The following is an 18622-nucleotide window of genomic DNA, read 5'->3' on the forward strand; positions in this document are numbered from 1 at the left end:
TCAGAGTTTCTGTCCATGGTGAGTGAAAAGCTATTTTATATGTGCTTAATTTTCTTTTTAAAAAGCAATATACACAGGAAAATTTAAGTTAAACAATATTTGTGGAATGTTGATAGAAAAAAAGTAATTAAACATCTTTTCAGGTTGGGTGTAGATGAGGCTGAGAGGAGTCTGGGATTTAGAGTATGGGAAGAAGAGGTTGGGAGTAAAGGATGAGAGGAGTCTGGGATTTAGAGGATGGGAAGAGGAGGTTGGGAGTAGACGAGGATGAGAGGAGTCTGGGATTTAGAGGATGGGAAGAGGAGGTTGGGAGTAAACAAGGATGAGAGGAGACTGGGATTTAGAGAATGAGAAGAGGAGGTTGGGAGTAGATGAGGATGAGAGGAGTCTTGGATTAAAAAGATGGGATGAGAAGGTTGGGAGTAGACAAGGATGAGAGGAGTCTGGGATTTAATGGATGGGAAGAGGATGATGGGAGTAGACAAGGATGAGAGGAGTCTGGTATTTAGAGGATGGGGAAAGGAGCCTGGGATAAGGCAAAGTGAGAGAAGCCAGGGATCAGGTGAATGAGAGAGAAACCTGAGATTAGGGGAAGAGGTGAGGTGCCGGGAATTAGTTGAAGGAGAGAGGAGCCGGGGGTCTGATAAAGGGGATAATAGCCAGAGATTAGCTGAAGGGGAGAGGAGTCAGGGTTTGGATGAAGGGAAGAGGACCCAGGGATAAGATGAAGACTGGAGGAGCCTGAAGTTAGTAGTAGTGAAGAGACGCAAGGAATTAGATGAAAGGTACAGGATCCAGGGATAAGATAAAGACTGAAGGACCCCAAACTTAGTAGTAGGTAAGGGGAGCCAGGGATTAGATGAAGGGTAGAGGAGCCAGGGTTTGGATGAAGAGAAGAGGAGCCAGGGATAAAATAAAGATTAAGATAAAGACTGGAGGAGCTCGAAGTTAGTAACAGTGAAGAGAAGCAAGGGATTAGATGAAGGATATATGATCCAGGGATTAGATGAAGAGTGGAGGACCCCAAACTTATTAGTAGGAAGTGGAGCCAGGGATTCAATGAAGGGTAGAGGAGCCAGGATTTGGATGAAGGGAAGAGGAGCCAGAAGTTAGTAGTAGTGAAGAGAACCAAGAGATTAGATGAACGGTAGAGGATCCAGGGATAAGAAGATGACTTGGGGACCCAGGGATAAGATAGAGGAGTCAGGAAGTAGACGAAGGCAAGAAGATTCATGGTGTAGATGAGGATGAGAAGAGCAAAGGTTTAGTTACAGGTGGAATGAACCAGTTTGGATCCTCCAGCACAAATGCTAGGACACAAGTCCACAATGGAGTCAAGGTAGGGAGGATCCATCAGGAAGTCCTTGGTAGGCCAGAGAAGACCAGAGAAATTACCAACTGAGACTGAGCTAGAGGCCAAGAAGTAGCCATTGGATGCAAGGGTCTAGGCACAACTGATTATTTTAGAGGTCAAAGCAGAGTGGTATAGAAGTGACTGAGGTGAAATCAGAATGTCAGGGGAGAGCAGACTGGTCAATGGACTGAGGTGGAATGATGGCCTTAGAGAATCTAGGTGGAACAGCCTTGTTGACATTGCAAGGAAGAGCAATTAGACAGAAAGCCCAAGGTTTATCCAAGTCACAAGATTTTGTTGTTTAGATTGATTCACATTTTTCTTTATTCTCTCATGTTTCAGCTCGCCTGCCTGTTCCTGTCCTCATGAGAAACTCTTCTCAGTTTTCTTCCTCCTCATCTTCTTCAATGCAGTATTGTTCAGTGGTGTGTTCAGTGGTGAATGTGAGTGCTGTGAGTCTCTCCTGGTACAAAGGAAACAGTTTATTGTCCAGCATCAGTGTGTCTGATCTCAGCATCAGTCTCTCTCTACCTCTGGATGTGGAATATCAGGATAAAAACATCTACAGCTGTGTGATCAACAACACCATCAGCAACCAGACCACACATCTGGACATCAGTCACACATGTTCAGGTACAGCAGCACTGATCTTATTATTCTATAAGATCTCAGTCTTTAAGCTTATACTGTCCGATACATTTTGTCCATTATAGATCAGGGCCCACATTTGCTGTACATTGTGCTGGTCATTGCTGCTGGATTTCTGTTGTTCACCATTACCGTAGGGATATGTCGCATCCGTAGGAAATCTAGAAAAACAGGTCTGGAGAGCAATTGTAAATTACAAATATTACCTACGATTTATACATTTAAACGAAAAAATATTTATACAAATGACATTTTAACACAACTGTTCTTGCAGATGAGACTGGAGAGGAAACAAGATCTAATGTAGTGTTGTGTAAACCGACACAAAAAATGGTAAGATTATGCATGTTGCATTCGGTCTTCCACTGTTTTAAGTTTGTGTATTCAGGTGTCCAATTGTTGTATAGCCTTGTTTTTGTTTATTTTGTGCTATAAAATAGGGTCTAGTTCCATGACTACGTTTTTAATGGGTCTGCGTGAATTTGGGTGGGAGTTTGACACTCTGCTACAGCACATGCACTTGGGCCCAAAATCCTAAAATATGACAGTGGTTAAACTGGACATTTTTTAAAATCTTTATTCGTGCACTGTGGAAGCAGGTCATCTTTTTTAACTAAATAAAAATTGCAAATTCACTTAAATTAAAGAGTTTTCTGGCTCAAACTCATGCAAGTAAACGTCGTCTCATGATCCCAAGGTGTTCCCATTTAAAGTCTACTCATCTTCTGATTAAAATTCATGTAAACAGCTCTAGCTATTAATACAACTCATGGTTTAGGATCAGAGTGGTGCTATGCTAAAACAATTCATACGTTACATACTGTATATCCTTTTAAGTTAAACGAAAAGGAAAAGACAACAACGTGAAATAATTTTGCCTGTGCTGAAATCTGGTCTTAAACTGCAACTGATGTCATTTCCTCTTGTTGCAGTTTCTTGGAAACTGTTCTGTGGTAGCAGTAAATCTGAAGTAGTTACAGATGCTGTACACTAGATGGCATTTCAACATACAGTTCATTATGTAGAACCAAACTGATCATATTATTTACATACAGTTACAAAAAAATAGGCTAAAATGCAATCAAGTTATTCAGAAATTAGATTAGTTGATTTGCTTTGTCACATGAGCAAGACTCATGATTCAATTTGTGTTTCCTTTCAGAAAAAGCCGGATGCTGTGTATCAAAATGTTCCCAAAAAACGATGACTGCATCTGCTGGACCAACTTTGGGCTTTATTCACATTTATTTTCAATATCTCTGTTTTATCTTCACTATACTGTATATACATCATTTTGTTTTCTTTACGGGGTTCACCAATAGCATAATAGCCAGAATCTCATCTAGAACATTAGTTTGTAGGTTGAATGGCCTTATAGTAGGAAGCGACAAAGTACCTGATGGTTCTTAAAGAGCTCCAGCATGCTCTAGTATTCTCAAATTAAACAAACAATGAAGACATTCAGGCAGTCTTAGAGCAATAAACAGTCCATAGAACTAATGAAACTTTGCATTATAATGAATAAACTAATATAATCCCAGAAAGTAATTTAAGAGCAATTCAATGACATCCAACAATCAATGGAGTGAAAAATTATTTAGTAAAACTGGCTAGTGATTCACTGACTGTCACAGGCTCTAATCTCAATTGAACCTGATAATCCACCAAACTGTGATTGTTGCTTCTTAATGGATGAAATACAGCAGTGCCAAGCCATTCAGGAGCAGCTGTCAAGCTAGTTTTTTGGTGTGTTCCACACAATACTTCAGATGTGGATACTAGGGTTTGTTAAAGGGGTGGCACAGGGGGTACCAAGAACCAGTCAGGGGGCTCACATATACATATACACACACACGTATATATATATATATATATACATACACACACAAATACACACATACAGTATACACAATCACAGTGGTTGGACAATGAAACTGAAACCAATTTAGTGTGTTTCACGGCTAAATTTGAGCAGCCTGGTGGCCAATCTTCATTATTGCACATTCCACCAGTGAGAGAAGAGTGTGGAGGTTTAATTAGCAGTGTACTTGCATGGTTTTGTTTATATTCCAATGCACACAACATTATGAGTGACATATCAGAGTTCAAAAAAGGACAAATTGTTGGTGCATTGGTGACAGCATGTCTCAGCAAATGTATCAAGAGCCACAGTATCCAGAGTAATGTCAGCAAACCACCAAGAAGGACGAACCACATCCACATTGGATGCAAGAGGAATCCAGTTTCAGTTGTCTGAAAGGGATGTCCAGGTGCTTACCTGCATTGTATCCAAAAGACATGAAACCACAGCTGCCCAACTCACTGTAGAATTATATGTGCTTCTCAACTCTCCCGTTTCCACCAAAACTATTCATCAGGAGCTCCACAGAGCCAAACCTTTGTTCACTCATACCAATGCCAAACATTGGTTTCAATGGTACCAGCAGCAAAAATCTTGGGCTGTGGACAATGTGAAACATGTATTGCTCTCTGATGAGTCCACCTTCACTGTTTTTGCTCCATCTTGGAGAGTTATGGTGTGGAGAAGCCCTAAAGCAGCATACCACAGAGAATGTTGAATGCCCAGAGTGAACCATGGAGAAGGATGAGTGATGGCTTGGGCTGCAATATCATGGCATTCCCTAAGCCCAATACTTGTGCTATATGGACACATCACTACCAAGGTTGAGAAAAAAGGCTGAACCTACCTGTGCCTCTGCCTGTGGTCCTGCTGTTCAATCACCTGGTCATCCGCCTGACTGGTCAACATCATTGGCAGGGAGGCCTGCAAGAAACATTAAGTGTAATTATCTAAGTTAAGTTTTCTTTTGGTTTTTGACTTCTCATTCAGTTTATTTATTTGTTTTTTCTAAGATACCAATTAGATTTTTCTTAATCAGGACTCAGGAGTTTTATATTTGGAATTGTTTATAATTAAAACATACATCTAAATGACTGAACTCTTGTACTGGTGACTTAAGGCAATACTGGTAATCCTGGTCATTGTTAAGGATTTATTGGTGTGTTTTTAATTGTTTAACATGGCCTAAATTTAAAGCTCAGCTACAGTAGTGAACAAAAAAAAGTCAACTTGTGAGTGGGGTCAATCTTCATTCTTAAGTAACATAAAAACACAAGCATTGTCAGATTATTACCTGTGATTCTGTGTCTGATTTTTTAAAGTAATGAATTGACAGCTTCTGCAAATTCAGTGTATGCAGTATCTTAGCTGTACCTGATTGCAGCCTGTCTTGTTTCCTGTTTGAACAATAACAAACATAAGTAAACTTGACTTATATTTGGGTTTGGGTAGTTACTGCAAACAAATATTTAGCATCTATTGAAGATTATTTTACCACAACTAATGGGTTATATCAACTGTATGTCACCTCACCTGTCTTTCTTGTTTTCTCGTTATAATAAATCCCAGCACAACAGCAACTCCAATGACCATCAGCAGAATAGAAGCATATTGCTGCTACAACAAATGAAGGAAGACCTGATAGTGGAACAGCGAAATTGACTGATACTTTTTTAATCATAAACAAAAACAGCCATATGGAGTAACAGCCAAAAGTATTACTTTAACTGTGAATATAATAAACCAAACGTTTCCTGTATTGATTGCGCATGTCTACAGATTTAAATATACGAAGGCCCTTCATAAATTTACTATGCAAATGACTTTATTCTGTTTGAACTGTAGATAAATACCTGATGAGTGTGTTTTTAGCAGTAATTAACCGGTTAAAACAATTAACTTCAGATAACTGGATTTAGAAGTAGTTTATATGTGTAAGAGATTTACAGTGGGGATGTATTCGACATTTACCATTTTTCGAGTTGTGGGGATGTACGGAAAGAGAGAGAATTTTGAGTTTATTGCTATTTCAGCTTCTTTGGCTGTCATGGGGGTGGGGGGTTTGTGGGGGGGGGGGGTGGAGGGGTTAAATTTACCACATTTTATAAATACAACTTTTCTATAGTTATAAAAAAATTCTAACAATTAAAAGTCACCAACAGCAATAAATAATACACAGGGTAAAATAAATAATAATAATAATGATGATAGTAATGATAATATATAACATAAAATCTAAAATAGTTTATTAGGGTAGATTAAAATTGTAGATTAGAGTTAAGGTTCACTCTTGATAAAAAAAATTACAATTTTAGAAGGATTCACATTTAAAAATACTTCATTTAATGTGTATCCAGATAGAAATTGTTGTCTGATAACATTAAAAATAGGGCATTCCACAATAATATGTTTAACAGTTGGTTGGTGGTTCTTCTCCTTTAAGTAAATGTTCATGTGTGAGTCTCGTGTGTCCAATTCGGCATCTTCTATCAACAATCTCATCGTGTTTTGAGGTAAAAAATAAATGAGATTTTCTTCCTATTTCTGGCTGACTTTCAAAAAGTTTATTTTCTGAGCACTGATGCCATTCTGTTTGACATTTGTTTAGAATATAGCCTTTTATTAGTGGCTTTAGATCTGTAGGTGGGATTTTGCACTCATTGAACTTTCCTGTAAGGGCTGTTTTGGTGGCTTTGTCGGTTTGCTCATTTCCAAATAATCCAGCATGTCCTGGGATCCAGCAGAAAATTTCTCTGTAGTTCATTTACTTTGATAAAAATGTCAATAATAACGGGATGCTTCAGTTTAAAATAATTCAATGTTTGTAGACAGGATTTTGAGTCCAAAAAAATAAATAAAATTGTGTTCTTCAGCATTTTCAATGTGTTCCAAAGCTAAAAATAGAGGCACTGCTTCCGCTTATGGATGTACGGAAAGCAAAAAGGGACAATTGGCACTGCTTTCGTGTCTTGCAATGTTAAAGCAGCATGGTAAAAATTTATCTCATATTTCCGTTACTTAAGTTCTGTAACTTTTTTCTAATGTCTGAGCTTGTGTAGCACAGTTTAATATTGCATAAAATCTGTGTGTGAGATAAAGATATGATATAACGATAATCTGGTGGGTAAAGATAAATCTGTAGTTACTGTTTCTGTACACTAGATGGCATTTTAACATTCAATACATTATGTAGAACCAAGCTGATCATACAGGTACAGCATACATGTACAAAATTAAGCTAGCAATGTTTTTATTAGAGTAGTAATAAGTGTAGTAATAAGAGTAGGAGCCACTGTAACCACTTTGATTACCACATGCATTACTACAATCTTTTGAGTAAAAATAATAGCACATTACAATTACGTTAAATTATATTATATAGGGGATTTTACAATTGGGGTTACCGAAATAGATCAGTCATTCAGTCATTTTTCCTTCGGCTTAGTCCTTTATTTATCAGGGGTCGCCACAGTGGAATGAACCGCCAACATATCCAGCATACGTATTACACAACGGATGCTCTTCCTGCTGTGAGAAACATCCATACACTATGGTCAGTTTAGTTTATTCAACTCACCTATAGCGCATGTCTTTGGACTGTGGGGGAAACTGGAGCACCTGGAGGAACAGTGGCGCCCCCAGAATATTTTCTTAGGGGTGGCCAAGTAAGTAAATCTTGGGGTGGCACACACAAAAAATAATGAATTGTGTATATATTGTGAATAATGAGTAATATTATATTTTTGTTTCTGGTAAATGAAATAAAGTTTTAATTAATTCCATTAATTACTCTTGAAATATTGGAACATTCCTTGAAATAAGAAAGTACACATGCAAACCAAATAAAATCAATATTTAGTTTGAAAACACAGTTCAGGTAAGTTATTTTTCTCATACTTTTATTGTACAACATACAGTATATGCCGGGTTTAAAATTAATAAAGATTACTGAATTAATTAATAAAATAAACAAATGAACAAACTGAGCAAAAGGCATTACTACATACACACTCACTATACAGACCCTAATACTATCATGTATCCATGTTCCTTTTTGAGCCACAATATTATTAATATATATTCTTCTATTGATGTACTTTTTTGCAAAATACACCCACAAAACAATTGAGATTTTTGTCCCTTTTAAGTCAACCAGCAAAATAATGGAGCTGCTAAATAAACTAGATCCTGAAAAGCTGATTTCAAAATGCATCCATTTTTATTTTTTGGGGGGGGATTTGTGGTTTTCAATCAGATAAAACACAACTTTTTCATCTCAAAAATAATTTCTTAATTGGATCAAATTATTAAATTCTCAGTGAATCAGCTACATCGGTGGCGCTGATCAATCCACAATAATTTAGTGGCTGCATTTTTTTTTATTAAGAAAAAGCTTTTATTTTAATTTTTATTCACAAAAAGTCCAGGTGTTTTTTTTTTTGTTTGGTTTTTTTTTTTATATAAAATGTCAATTAGAGACTTCAAATGGACACCAAATGAGGAAGTGCATCTGAAATACTTTTATTTTGTGTGGTTTTGTAGGCAGTTTTGAATAGATATGCATATATGCATTATACCAGGTGTACATTTGAAGTTTCCAAATGCTTTTTTAGAAAGGACGCCTTAAAAAACTTACTAAAAACTAACTAAAAGCTTACAGAAGCTACATTTTTGGGAGTATCATCATGAAATTTGAATAAAAACATAGACATTCAGTTTAATCTTTCTGGTGTTTCCATGCCATTATCATGATAGTCACTTTCATTTTTCCTCTAATGAATTTCATTGACACTAATCGCAATTCACTTTCACTTCTATTTTACCATGTTTTACTCTGTTTCTTTACTACTTTGGGTTATTTTGACCCTTGGCTACCAAACTAGCCAATGTCTAGTTTCAAACAAAACCAGACTTCTGAACATAGACCACAGGGTTCAAGAGCTACAGGCATTTATATTTGGGTAAGTCGTTTTTCTGGAAAATGCTCAAAAATGAGGAGCAGGTTAAAGGGTTAATTAATTTATTTATTGAAATATTGTGAATTTAAGTAAGTACATTTAAATTAATAATATCAACAACTAAAGGCGACAGTGCTAACCACTGAGCTGGCCTATACAAGTGACATGTCTTGTGTAATCTATAGTCTTTGTCTTTACTCTGTAGGCCAAGTTGTGTCAGTACTATGATGGGAAACCATCTGGGAAAACAAGAGCCGTTTTTCCACAATGAGGCCATACGGTTATCTTCACTTTACAATCTGTGCCGATCTGGGCCAGTCAGCATGGATACGGTTTCATTTATTTCACTGTGACGCTGATAACAGAACTAACTGGAATGTAATACAAATGCGCCGGTGCCTTTGTAATGCAAGTGTAATGTAAACGGCAATATGGATGAAGATCAAATATTTCTATTTTGAGGACTCTTTTATCTGATATTTACTTAATATAATAACAGAAAAAAGAAATAATGCATTTCCCGCTCTTGGACCACTATTCTCTTCCCATTACGGTTTACCTCTGCATCAGACATAGGGTCTAATTTAAGTATGTCCATAGTTTTAAAAACATAAAAGTGCAAAGACCTGCAAAGACTAAACTCACATGCACGAAATGACACTTTCCCCTACTAGCTGTTTGTCCATCAACAGACCAAAGCACACCACTGATGAGCATCAACCACAGAAGGTTTCAGTTTGACTCAGAAGCTAAATACAGAACTGCAAGATGGCAGAAAGGTTTAGCTTTAAAGTGTACTTTGTTTTTTTTTTTTAGTTTGTTTGTTTTTTAAGTAAGAAAAAGGCCACATAATTTCCTCTTAAAAAGGTATACTGAATTATTTAAATAAAGAAATATTAGCAGTCAAATCAATTAAAGATTTAATAAGAAAGATTTTACTGAAGAAACATTTAGTTTGCAGATGGAGCTAGGGGGGTCAAACTCTGTCAGGGGAGGTTTCAAACAGCTTCAGTATTTTATTCGTTTGTATTATTAGATCAGACAGAACTACTGAAGAAAATGCCTCACGTGTTTGTTTTGTTCTTTTTGTGCTGGAGCCGTTTGATTGGTAAGTTACTAAAGCATTTTTATAGCTTCGTTCATTTCCTAGACCAATTACAGCTATGAAATCTACTTTGAATATGAACCGAAACTCTCAAATCTTGGAATAGTTATGCAAATGTAGTATTTTTTTAAATCACAGAGAAGAATGGAAATAACTATAATAATTTATTTACAAAAAACATGGAAAGAACTTCTCCGTTAATCATGAATGACTACAACGAATGTGAAAGTTTATTAGACAACACATGCGGAAACCAAGAATTAGATTTAATGAGTCGTTTTTTAGGCAACAAGCTTCAATTTTGTATAATTTTTAAATTGAATTTAAGTGGCAGAATTAATCTTGTAGTTTTAAGCTAAAGTTATTATCATCTTGAACCTATATTTGAACTATTTTTTTATTTTACAAAATGATTTTGCTTTACATTTTAAATACGCAATTTAGTTGACACCTATCTGCCGATTGGTTTATCTCATATTTGCTTTCATGTTTCCTTCTGTTTTTCTGTGTGTTTCTCAATTTGCATGTATAAAGTGACATTTATTTTATCTTTGTAAACCACCAGTCTTAAAATTGTTGTTAAATGTTTTTTCTTTTTTCCAGGTGTGTTTGGAGAGTCAGTGTCTGTGACTGAAGGAGATTCTGTTACTCTACACACTGACACTCAAATACATGAAGACAATGACATTCTGTGGAAATTTGGACCTGAGAAATCTCTCATAGCTCAAATCATTAGAGAAAAACAAATCATCCCTGATGTGAGATTCACAGACAGACTGAAGCTGGACAATAATACTGGATCTCTGACCATCATGAACATCACATCTGAACATGCTGGAGATTATGAAGTGAAGATAACTGCAGCAAAACGATCGTACAAAATATTCAATGTTTCTGTCTATGGTGAGTAGAGATCTTCCTGTTATTCTCGACACCATTTGTGTTATAATACTAATAATAATACATTTCAAATAAAACGTATATACAAATATAATATTTTTAGAAATTGTTTTTACATTATTGTTCTTAGTAATTTTATTGGATAAAGATTGGGAAACTGTCTGTGTTAGCTTTGTTTTCATTTGTTGTTAAATATTACTTTTTAGAATGTAGTAAACTTATTATTATAAAACAAATGAAGAGTTGTGAAGCAATAAACAAAATGTTATCTAATATCATGATGTGTTCATTAATTAATCTGATTTAATCACATAAAGTTACCGCCAAAATACTTTTAAACTGATGTTTGATGAAGATTGAACAGCCTTTTTGCCCTTATTGAACATATTTATCAGTCGTGTTATCTTGCTCGCTCTTATTATATACTGTATAACAGAACGTGCACACACACACACACACAGTACATGTGTACATTGGCAAATATTGAAATTATATACAATCATACAGTTTTAAAAGCTTTGCATATCTTTTCAGCAATCTAATCAAATTAAGTAGCCAACAAGGTAGGGTAAGATTTAGGAATTAGCATAAAGTCCTATTACAATGATCAATACTGGAGTTTCATGTTTACCACATTCTGTAACTTGTAAGTAATTGTGTACAAACTGAAGCTGTGAACATTGCATAACACAGGTTATGCCAGTGTAGATACACATAAACTTTAAGATTAAAGTTTTAATGATCACAGTTTAGGGGCAATTTGCACTAAGAATGTGATGTTGTAATTTGGCACACACCTTATTACTGTTGGTTATAATGACTTATAACCCAGATGTCTTTATTTACCCCTAACATCTAAGGGAAGATGATGTGGCTTACTTTTGTGTTTGGAGTCAAGATCTACCAAAATGTGTGCATGCTTGTGTATATCATGTCTTCCCAGACTGCTTTGTAAAAGAGGGTTGCAGTGTGGGAATACACATCATCCATCCATCCATCCATCCATCCATCCATCCATCCATCCATCCATCTATCTATCTATCTATCTATCTATCTATCTATCTATCTATCTATCTATCTATCTATCTATCTATCTATCTATCTATCTATCTAACTAACTAACTGGTGCAACAGACCCTAAAATGTCTTGGTTTCCTGAGCCCTAAAATGTCTTGGTTTCCTGAGCCCTGACTGTCTCCAAAGTAATGCAAATTGTCCGTTTCACAGCATGGCTGTCTATTGTTTTCTCTTTTCGGTTAACTGGTCAGGCAGGATTGGTTTCCAGAACATAATTTTGCACACTGTTTTTTGCCTTTGTCTTTGTGTGAAACTTTCAGGTCAAAGAAACCCCTTTTATGTGGTCAGTAGCTGGGCAGGTTTCTAATATGTTGTCATCCACTCTGCAAACTTACATGCTGAAGAGATCAGGCCTAAAAAGGCAGTTTACCCTGCCAACAACAACACTTAATTTGCGTGCTTTGTTTTAGAATGTATAAAAAACTAGTGCTTGCTGTAGAGTAGAGAGTTTTCTTTCGATGAAGCCTTCTTATTAAGTTCTTCTTATTAAAGGATTCTGCTTTGAAGACAAGCGAAAGTTCTGCCTGGTTTTTTTGGGCTCTTCTTAGAATTTCACAATAGTTTGGTGCCGTGAGCCAGACTAGAGAAATTCACAACAACAGTTAAGCCAAAAAGATGGCTCACCCCAAAAATCTCTCATTTGCTCATCGTTCACTTGCTACAAAACTGTTTGAGTTTCTTCTGCTGAAGAAATACTGAAGAATGCTGGAAAAAGCGGCCATTGACTTCCTTATTATTATTCTGTTGCTACTATGAATGCCAAAAGCTGCTTTTATTCAAGAAAAGAAATACATTTATAAAAGTGTAGAACTGCCTGAGTGTGAGTAAATGGTGAAGATATTTTCAATTTTAGGTAAACTTTCCATCGAAGTGGTTTGCAAAAACCAAAAACTTTACTTTTTTTTACCTGTTTTCAAAATTTAACAGCCTAAAATTTGAGAAAAGTAGTTAAAAAATTATATATATATATATATTAGTGTTGTCAGAATTTGTGCGTTAACGCATGTGATTAATTTTAAATATGTAACGCATTAAAAAAATTTTTACGCAGTTGCAGTTTTTTTTCCCTGTTGTGGCCAACGTGTGTTTAACATGCACTCTCAGAAATAAAGGTACGCGATCTGTCACTGGGGTGGTACCTTTTCCAAAGGTACAAATTTGTACCTAAAAGGTCCATATTAAGACCTCAAGGGTGCATATTAGGACCTAAAAAGTACAAAATTGTTCCTCTTAAAATTTTTAGGTACCAATATGTACCCTTGAGGTATTATAATAGACCTTTTAGGTACAAATTTGTACCTTTTGAAAAGGTACCACCCCAGTGACAGATCGCGTACCTTTATTTCTGAGAGTGTGGAAAGAAATATGGATAAGACCAAGGAAGCGCTTTGTCATCATGACAAAGATAAAATAAATCAGTTATTAGAGATGAGTTATTAAAACTATAATGTTTAGAAATTTTGAAAAAAATCTTCTAAACTTTTAACAGAAATTGCGGAAAAATAAACAGGGGGGCTAATAATTCAGGGGGTTTAATAATTCTGACTCTAACTGTGTATATACATATATATATATATATATATATATATATATTATTTTTTATTCTCTCTAAGGTGTTGTTCTTCACTGGTATTCATGTGCAGAGCTGTTTGTCAGTGTGATATTGTGGTTTTCACACTGACCAGCAAAGACTCAACATCTGAGCATTTACATATTCACACCCGGTGTCAGTTTTTCCATGATTCTTGAACTACATTATACATTGATGATGGTGAGCTTCAATGTCAAGCAACGATACATGACTAAAACATGCACAAGACACATTATCATTATAATGTGGAAACATCTACAAATACCCAGTTATTTAAGGAAGCGGTAGCTTGAGGCTCAGCAAAGGGGTGTACTCAGACTAGGCATGGTTTCTGAGCATAAGCAGGCTTACGTCCTCGATGTGACTCTTTAGAAGAAAACAGGAAGTTCTCTAACTTACAGTTCTCTAACTTTAGTACAATAAAGATTGATTTAGTTGAATGAAGTGACACATGGCCGATTATTTTACTACACAGATTCACCACATTTGACCCTAAACATTTTCATAAAAGTCATCGTGCTGCACACATTAGGATGTTTACTGAAGGTGACAGCTGAAATAAAGTAAAGGGTTTGCTTCTTTGATAAACTTAGACAGTTTCCATTCATTGACAAGTAAGAATGATATTTAATTCCTTTGGCTTAGTCCCTTTATACATCAGGGGTTGCCACAATGGAATGAACCATCAACTATTCCGGCATATGTTTTATGCAGCGGATACCCTTTCAGCCGCAACCCAGTACTGGGAAACACCCATACACACTCATTCACACACTCATAGGCTATGGCCAATTTAATTATTCCAATTCCCCTTTAGCGCATGTTTTTGGACTGTGGTGGAAACAGGAGCACCCAGAGGAAACCCACGCCAACACTGGGAGAACATGCAAATTCCACACAAAAATGCCAACTGACCCAGCCAGGACTCTTACCAGCGAACTTCTTGCTGTGAGGTAACAGAGCTACCCACAGAGTCACCATGCCGCCCATAAGAATGATCATTCAATCATTTTATTCTTTCATTCAAAGATTTTTCAGGCCCACACTTGAAATCAAGGGGTAAGAGAATTTCCCAGAATACACCAGTCACAATGGCAGCATTGCTGAACGGGAAGTAAGGAGATCCACAACTTAGTATTTTTTGTCATTATTACAAATTTTTACAGCAAAGCACTAGACATTACTGACAAGGGATTCGAGTGTCATTAAGTGTCAGAATGTTGTGGGACTGCGAGTTATTATTAGAGATTATAGATCGCGAAATTTAGCGGGTTTTTTTAGCTTTTTTTTTTTTTTTTAAAGCATGACGGTAAAACATGAACATAAAACATTATGAATATTTTAAAACGTGTTTGTTTGTCGTAATAATGACAAAAAAAAATACAAATTTGTGGATCTTACACTGAAAAAAATTATTCAAAGATGATTCCTTGGATTTACTAAATTTTTTACATTAAGTGGTTGTAAACAATTTATTTGGGCTGAATTTAAACAAACAAATTAAGTTGAATATTGCTCAATTTAATTTGTTTGTTTAAATTCAACACAAATAAATTATTTGCAACAGTTTTGCATGCAACACTTTTTTCAGTGTATTTCCGGGCTCAGCAATGCTGTGGCTGTGCAGTGTTGCCAGATGTAGCTGACTGATTCCAGCCCAAAAACCATCCGAAAACCTCAGAAATGCAAAAAGAACCCCCTAGTCATCTGGAAAACCGCCCAATTGGGTGGTAAACCGCCCAATATGGCAACACTGCAGCTGTGGCTGGTGCATTCTTTAAATTTTCTTACCCCTTGGTTTCGAGTGTGGTCCTGAAAAATCTTCATTTGAAGGGCTATTGGAATTGGGGGACAATGTGGAGAATTGAGACACCCCTACCCCTTGGTGTGCACGCACAAAACGAGGGGTAGGGGTAAGGGGAAGGGCTAAGGGGTAGAAATGGGACTGGGCTTTTTTAAAGACCTTCCCCTTAACCCTTGGTTGTAAGGGCCAAGGGGAAGGGGTACAAAAATAGAATTGATATTGGGCCTAAATGGGAAGTCCCTAAAGGGTTAGGACCAGGCCCAGATTAAGAATTCAGAGGCCCCTACGCACAATGTCTTGTAGCCCCCCCCTACCTGGTCGCACCCCTATAGTTGAATTAAAAAATAAGATTAATATCATCTAATGATTCCTACTTGTCTTCCTCGTGATGAAGAGCAGGCAAAATCTGATATGTAACGGGGGGGGGGGGGGGGAGAAGAATGAGTTCCCCAGACGCTGGATTCGAACCGGGTTTATGATTGATTGTGTCAAAACATGTAGCCATGTGCTTTACGAGCAACGCCACTCACACTGTTGTTTGCTACTCTCTTTAGTTATGTTCTCTCTGTCAATCAAACGGTGATGGGTGGGAATCATACCCCCCAAAGGGGCCCCAAGTGCGTATCTGTGCCCATAATGCCCATTGGTTAATCCGGCCCTGGTCGGGACACACCAAGCTGACACTAAACAACTAGCACCAATGAAACGGTGTTGTCACCTCATGTCAGATTGTGTCACTCCTGCAAATATGCCTCATAGTCTAATGATACATATCATTGTGAATATTTGAGAAATTTTGCTAAATTATCATTGTCACCTGCTTGAATTGTTTACTTGCAACAAAACTTTACTACATCACACTCGATCTCTGATTTGTTGCTGAATAACCAATCAAAGGGCTCTCTTCAGCCGATGCAACGCACTGAATCGAGCCAATGAGCTCCAATATTAACTTGACAAGTGACGACTTGTGGATAACACCAAACCAATTAGCCTGACTGATGGAACGACAAAGCCCAATGGCAGTCTAACTGAACAGCATTCTGGCCCAACTCTTCCAATTAGCCCAGGTCCAACCAATCGAACTGCACCTATACAGAGCACTTACACTAGTGTAATGAACCAGGATTTGGGCATCAAAGATGATCGGTCATGGAGGGATATTCTAGTGTGATTACACCCTAAGTGTTGTATGTGTGCTAAAAAAATTCTCTAGCATTCTTTGCTAAAAAGCTGTAGGTTATCTCAAGGATTGATTGATAACCTCTATTGGTTATGCAGGTTCAGAGAAAGGAAAACCATTTATTGATGGAAAAAGTCCAAGAAACAGAATATCCTCAAAAAATGACAATTTACTTCTGATAATTTTGTAATGAAATGTTAATAGGTGATGTTGTGCACTGAATGTGTAATCTTTTCATAGTTTTGAGATGACAGAAACACTCACTGCCCTTCAACACCTTCCTGCTTCATATTTCTCTCTTCTATGTTTTCAGCACGTCTGCCTGTTCCTGTCATCGATAGAAACTCTTCCCAATGTTCATTATCTCAGTATAACTGTTCAGTGTTGTGTTCAGTAGTGAATGTGAGCGCTGTGAGTCTCTCCTGGTACAAAGGAAACAGTTTATTATCCAGCATCAATGTGTCTGATCTCAGCATCAGTCTCTCTCTACCTCTGGAGGTGGAATATCAGGATAACAACACCTACAGCTGTGTGATCAACAACACTATCAGCAACCAGACCACACATCTGGACATCAACACACTCTGTCAGATGTGTGAAGGTAATACACAACATACAGTGAAATATTTTGTCTCAAACAAAACCAGAAAGACTCTTGCTTGAGGTCAGATTTTGTTCATTTCAGATCAGGGCCTATCCTCATTCTACATAGTGTTGATCTCTGTTTCTGCTGGATTTCTGATGATTGCTGCTTCAGTCAGGATCTTCAGCATTTTCAGGAAACACAGAACATGTAATCGAGAAGGCAAGTGTTTAATACTGCTTTTGTCACGGATTGGCCAGGCTCTTCCACCAACATCACGCACCGAGCACCTTCACCTGAGTATTAACCACGCACAGCTGCACCCAATCACTCCCATTCACTATATAAGCACACACCTCACTTCACTCAGTGTCCGGTCTCGTTCCTACGAAGCGGACTCTGAGTGAACCACTTCCTAGGTTTCACTCCCCTACGATCTCAGCAATTATACTTAACTTTATTCTGTTTCCTTCTAGTCTGTCCAGTGTTCCCGGTGTCCTGTCAGCGTTGTGTGTCTCGTCAGTCTGTCTTCCCCGCAAGTCCTCTGGTGTGTGCATTCGGTCATCCTTCAGTGTTTGTCATCCCACCTGACAAAGAGGATCATCAGTTCCACTAAACTCCGTTCATCGCTCCATCAATATTCATTAATACTCTACTGTTGGAATAAACATTGTTTATACTCACTCCCCTTGTTTGTCCGTCTGCTTCCGTAACAGAAGACCGGACCTTAAACTACCAACAGCATGAGCACTCACGATCCCCTTCAGGAGTTGGTGGATTCATTGAAGAGAGTGCTACTACCATCTGCTCCACTTCCCGAAGCACCACCAGCACCGAGCACTTCTTCACCGTCCATCCACTCATCCAGTCCCATGGCTCGACCAGCGCCCTACTCTGGCGGGGCGGAGGAGTGCAATGGATTTCTCCTGCAATGTTCTCTGGTATTCACTATGCAACCCGAGTTATACCCTACAGATCGGTCCAAAATCGCTTTCATCATCTCCCTCCTCTCTGGGTCGGCTCTTCGGTGGGCTGAAACCATCTGGCAACAGTCTGGGCCGGTAACAAATTCCATTCAGTCATTCACAAAGTACTTCAAGGAGGTTTTTGGTCGCGCGGATGCTGAAGTAGCAGCTGGAGAACAGCTATACCATCTCAAACAGGGAGCCATGTCCACTCAGGATTATGCTCTCAGGTTCCGAACTCTGGCTGCTGCTAGCGGCTGGAATGAGCGATCTCTCCTCACAACCTACCGGTTCGGACTAGAGCCCAGCCTCCGGTTACAGCTGGCCGCCCTCGACGATACGATGGGATTGGAGAAGTTCATCCAACACTCTCTGCGCTGTTCCGATCGTCTGAGGGTCTACTTTCTGAATCTATTTTATACAAATATTTTACAGGTTAAATAGTCCTAATCACAATTATTATTTTGCTTTATCCAAGTTTATCCAACTGCAATAATGATAGTTAATGAAAGTTGTTAAACCTTAAACCTTATTTGGCACTTATAACTGATCATTTCATTTTGATCTTATATCTTGAAGACTGCTGCTCAAAT

The 18622-nt window shown here is 37.6% G+C and overlaps 2 protein-coding genes across 2 annotated transcripts; both read left to right on the top strand.

Moving 5' to 3' along the window:
• Nucleotides 1–212: 212 nt before the first annotated feature.
• Nucleotides 213–3841, top strand: LOC130216615 (uncharacterized). The gene is made up of 5 exons (XM_056448506.1): nucleotides 213–305; nucleotides 1660–1987; nucleotides 2068–2175; nucleotides 2277–2335; nucleotides 3165–3841. Exons 1-5 carry the CDS (start codon nucleotides 213–215, stop codon nucleotides 3207–3209), a joined length of 633 nt encoding a protein of 210 aa, XP_056304481.1. The 3' UTR covers nucleotides 3210–3841.
• A 6288-nt stretch (nucleotides 3842–10129) lies between these two features.
• Nucleotides 10130–18469, top strand: LOC130216617 (CD48 antigen-like). Its single transcript, XM_056448507.1, has 5 exons — nucleotides 10130–10148; nucleotides 10530–10829; nucleotides 16795–17082; nucleotides 17167–17286; nucleotides 18465–18469. Exons 1-5 carry the CDS (start codon nucleotides 10130–10132, stop codon nucleotides 18467–18469), a joined length of 732 nt encoding a protein of 243 aa, XP_056304482.1.
• Nucleotides 18470–18622: the final 153 nt, after the last annotated feature.

This window comes from Danio aesculapii, chromosome 22, assembly GCF_903798145.1.
Source record: "Danio aesculapii chromosome 22, fDanAes4.1, whole genome shotgun sequence".
Classification (NCBI taxonomy): Eukaryota; Metazoa; Chordata; class Actinopteri; order Cypriniformes; family Danionidae; genus Danio; species Danio aesculapii.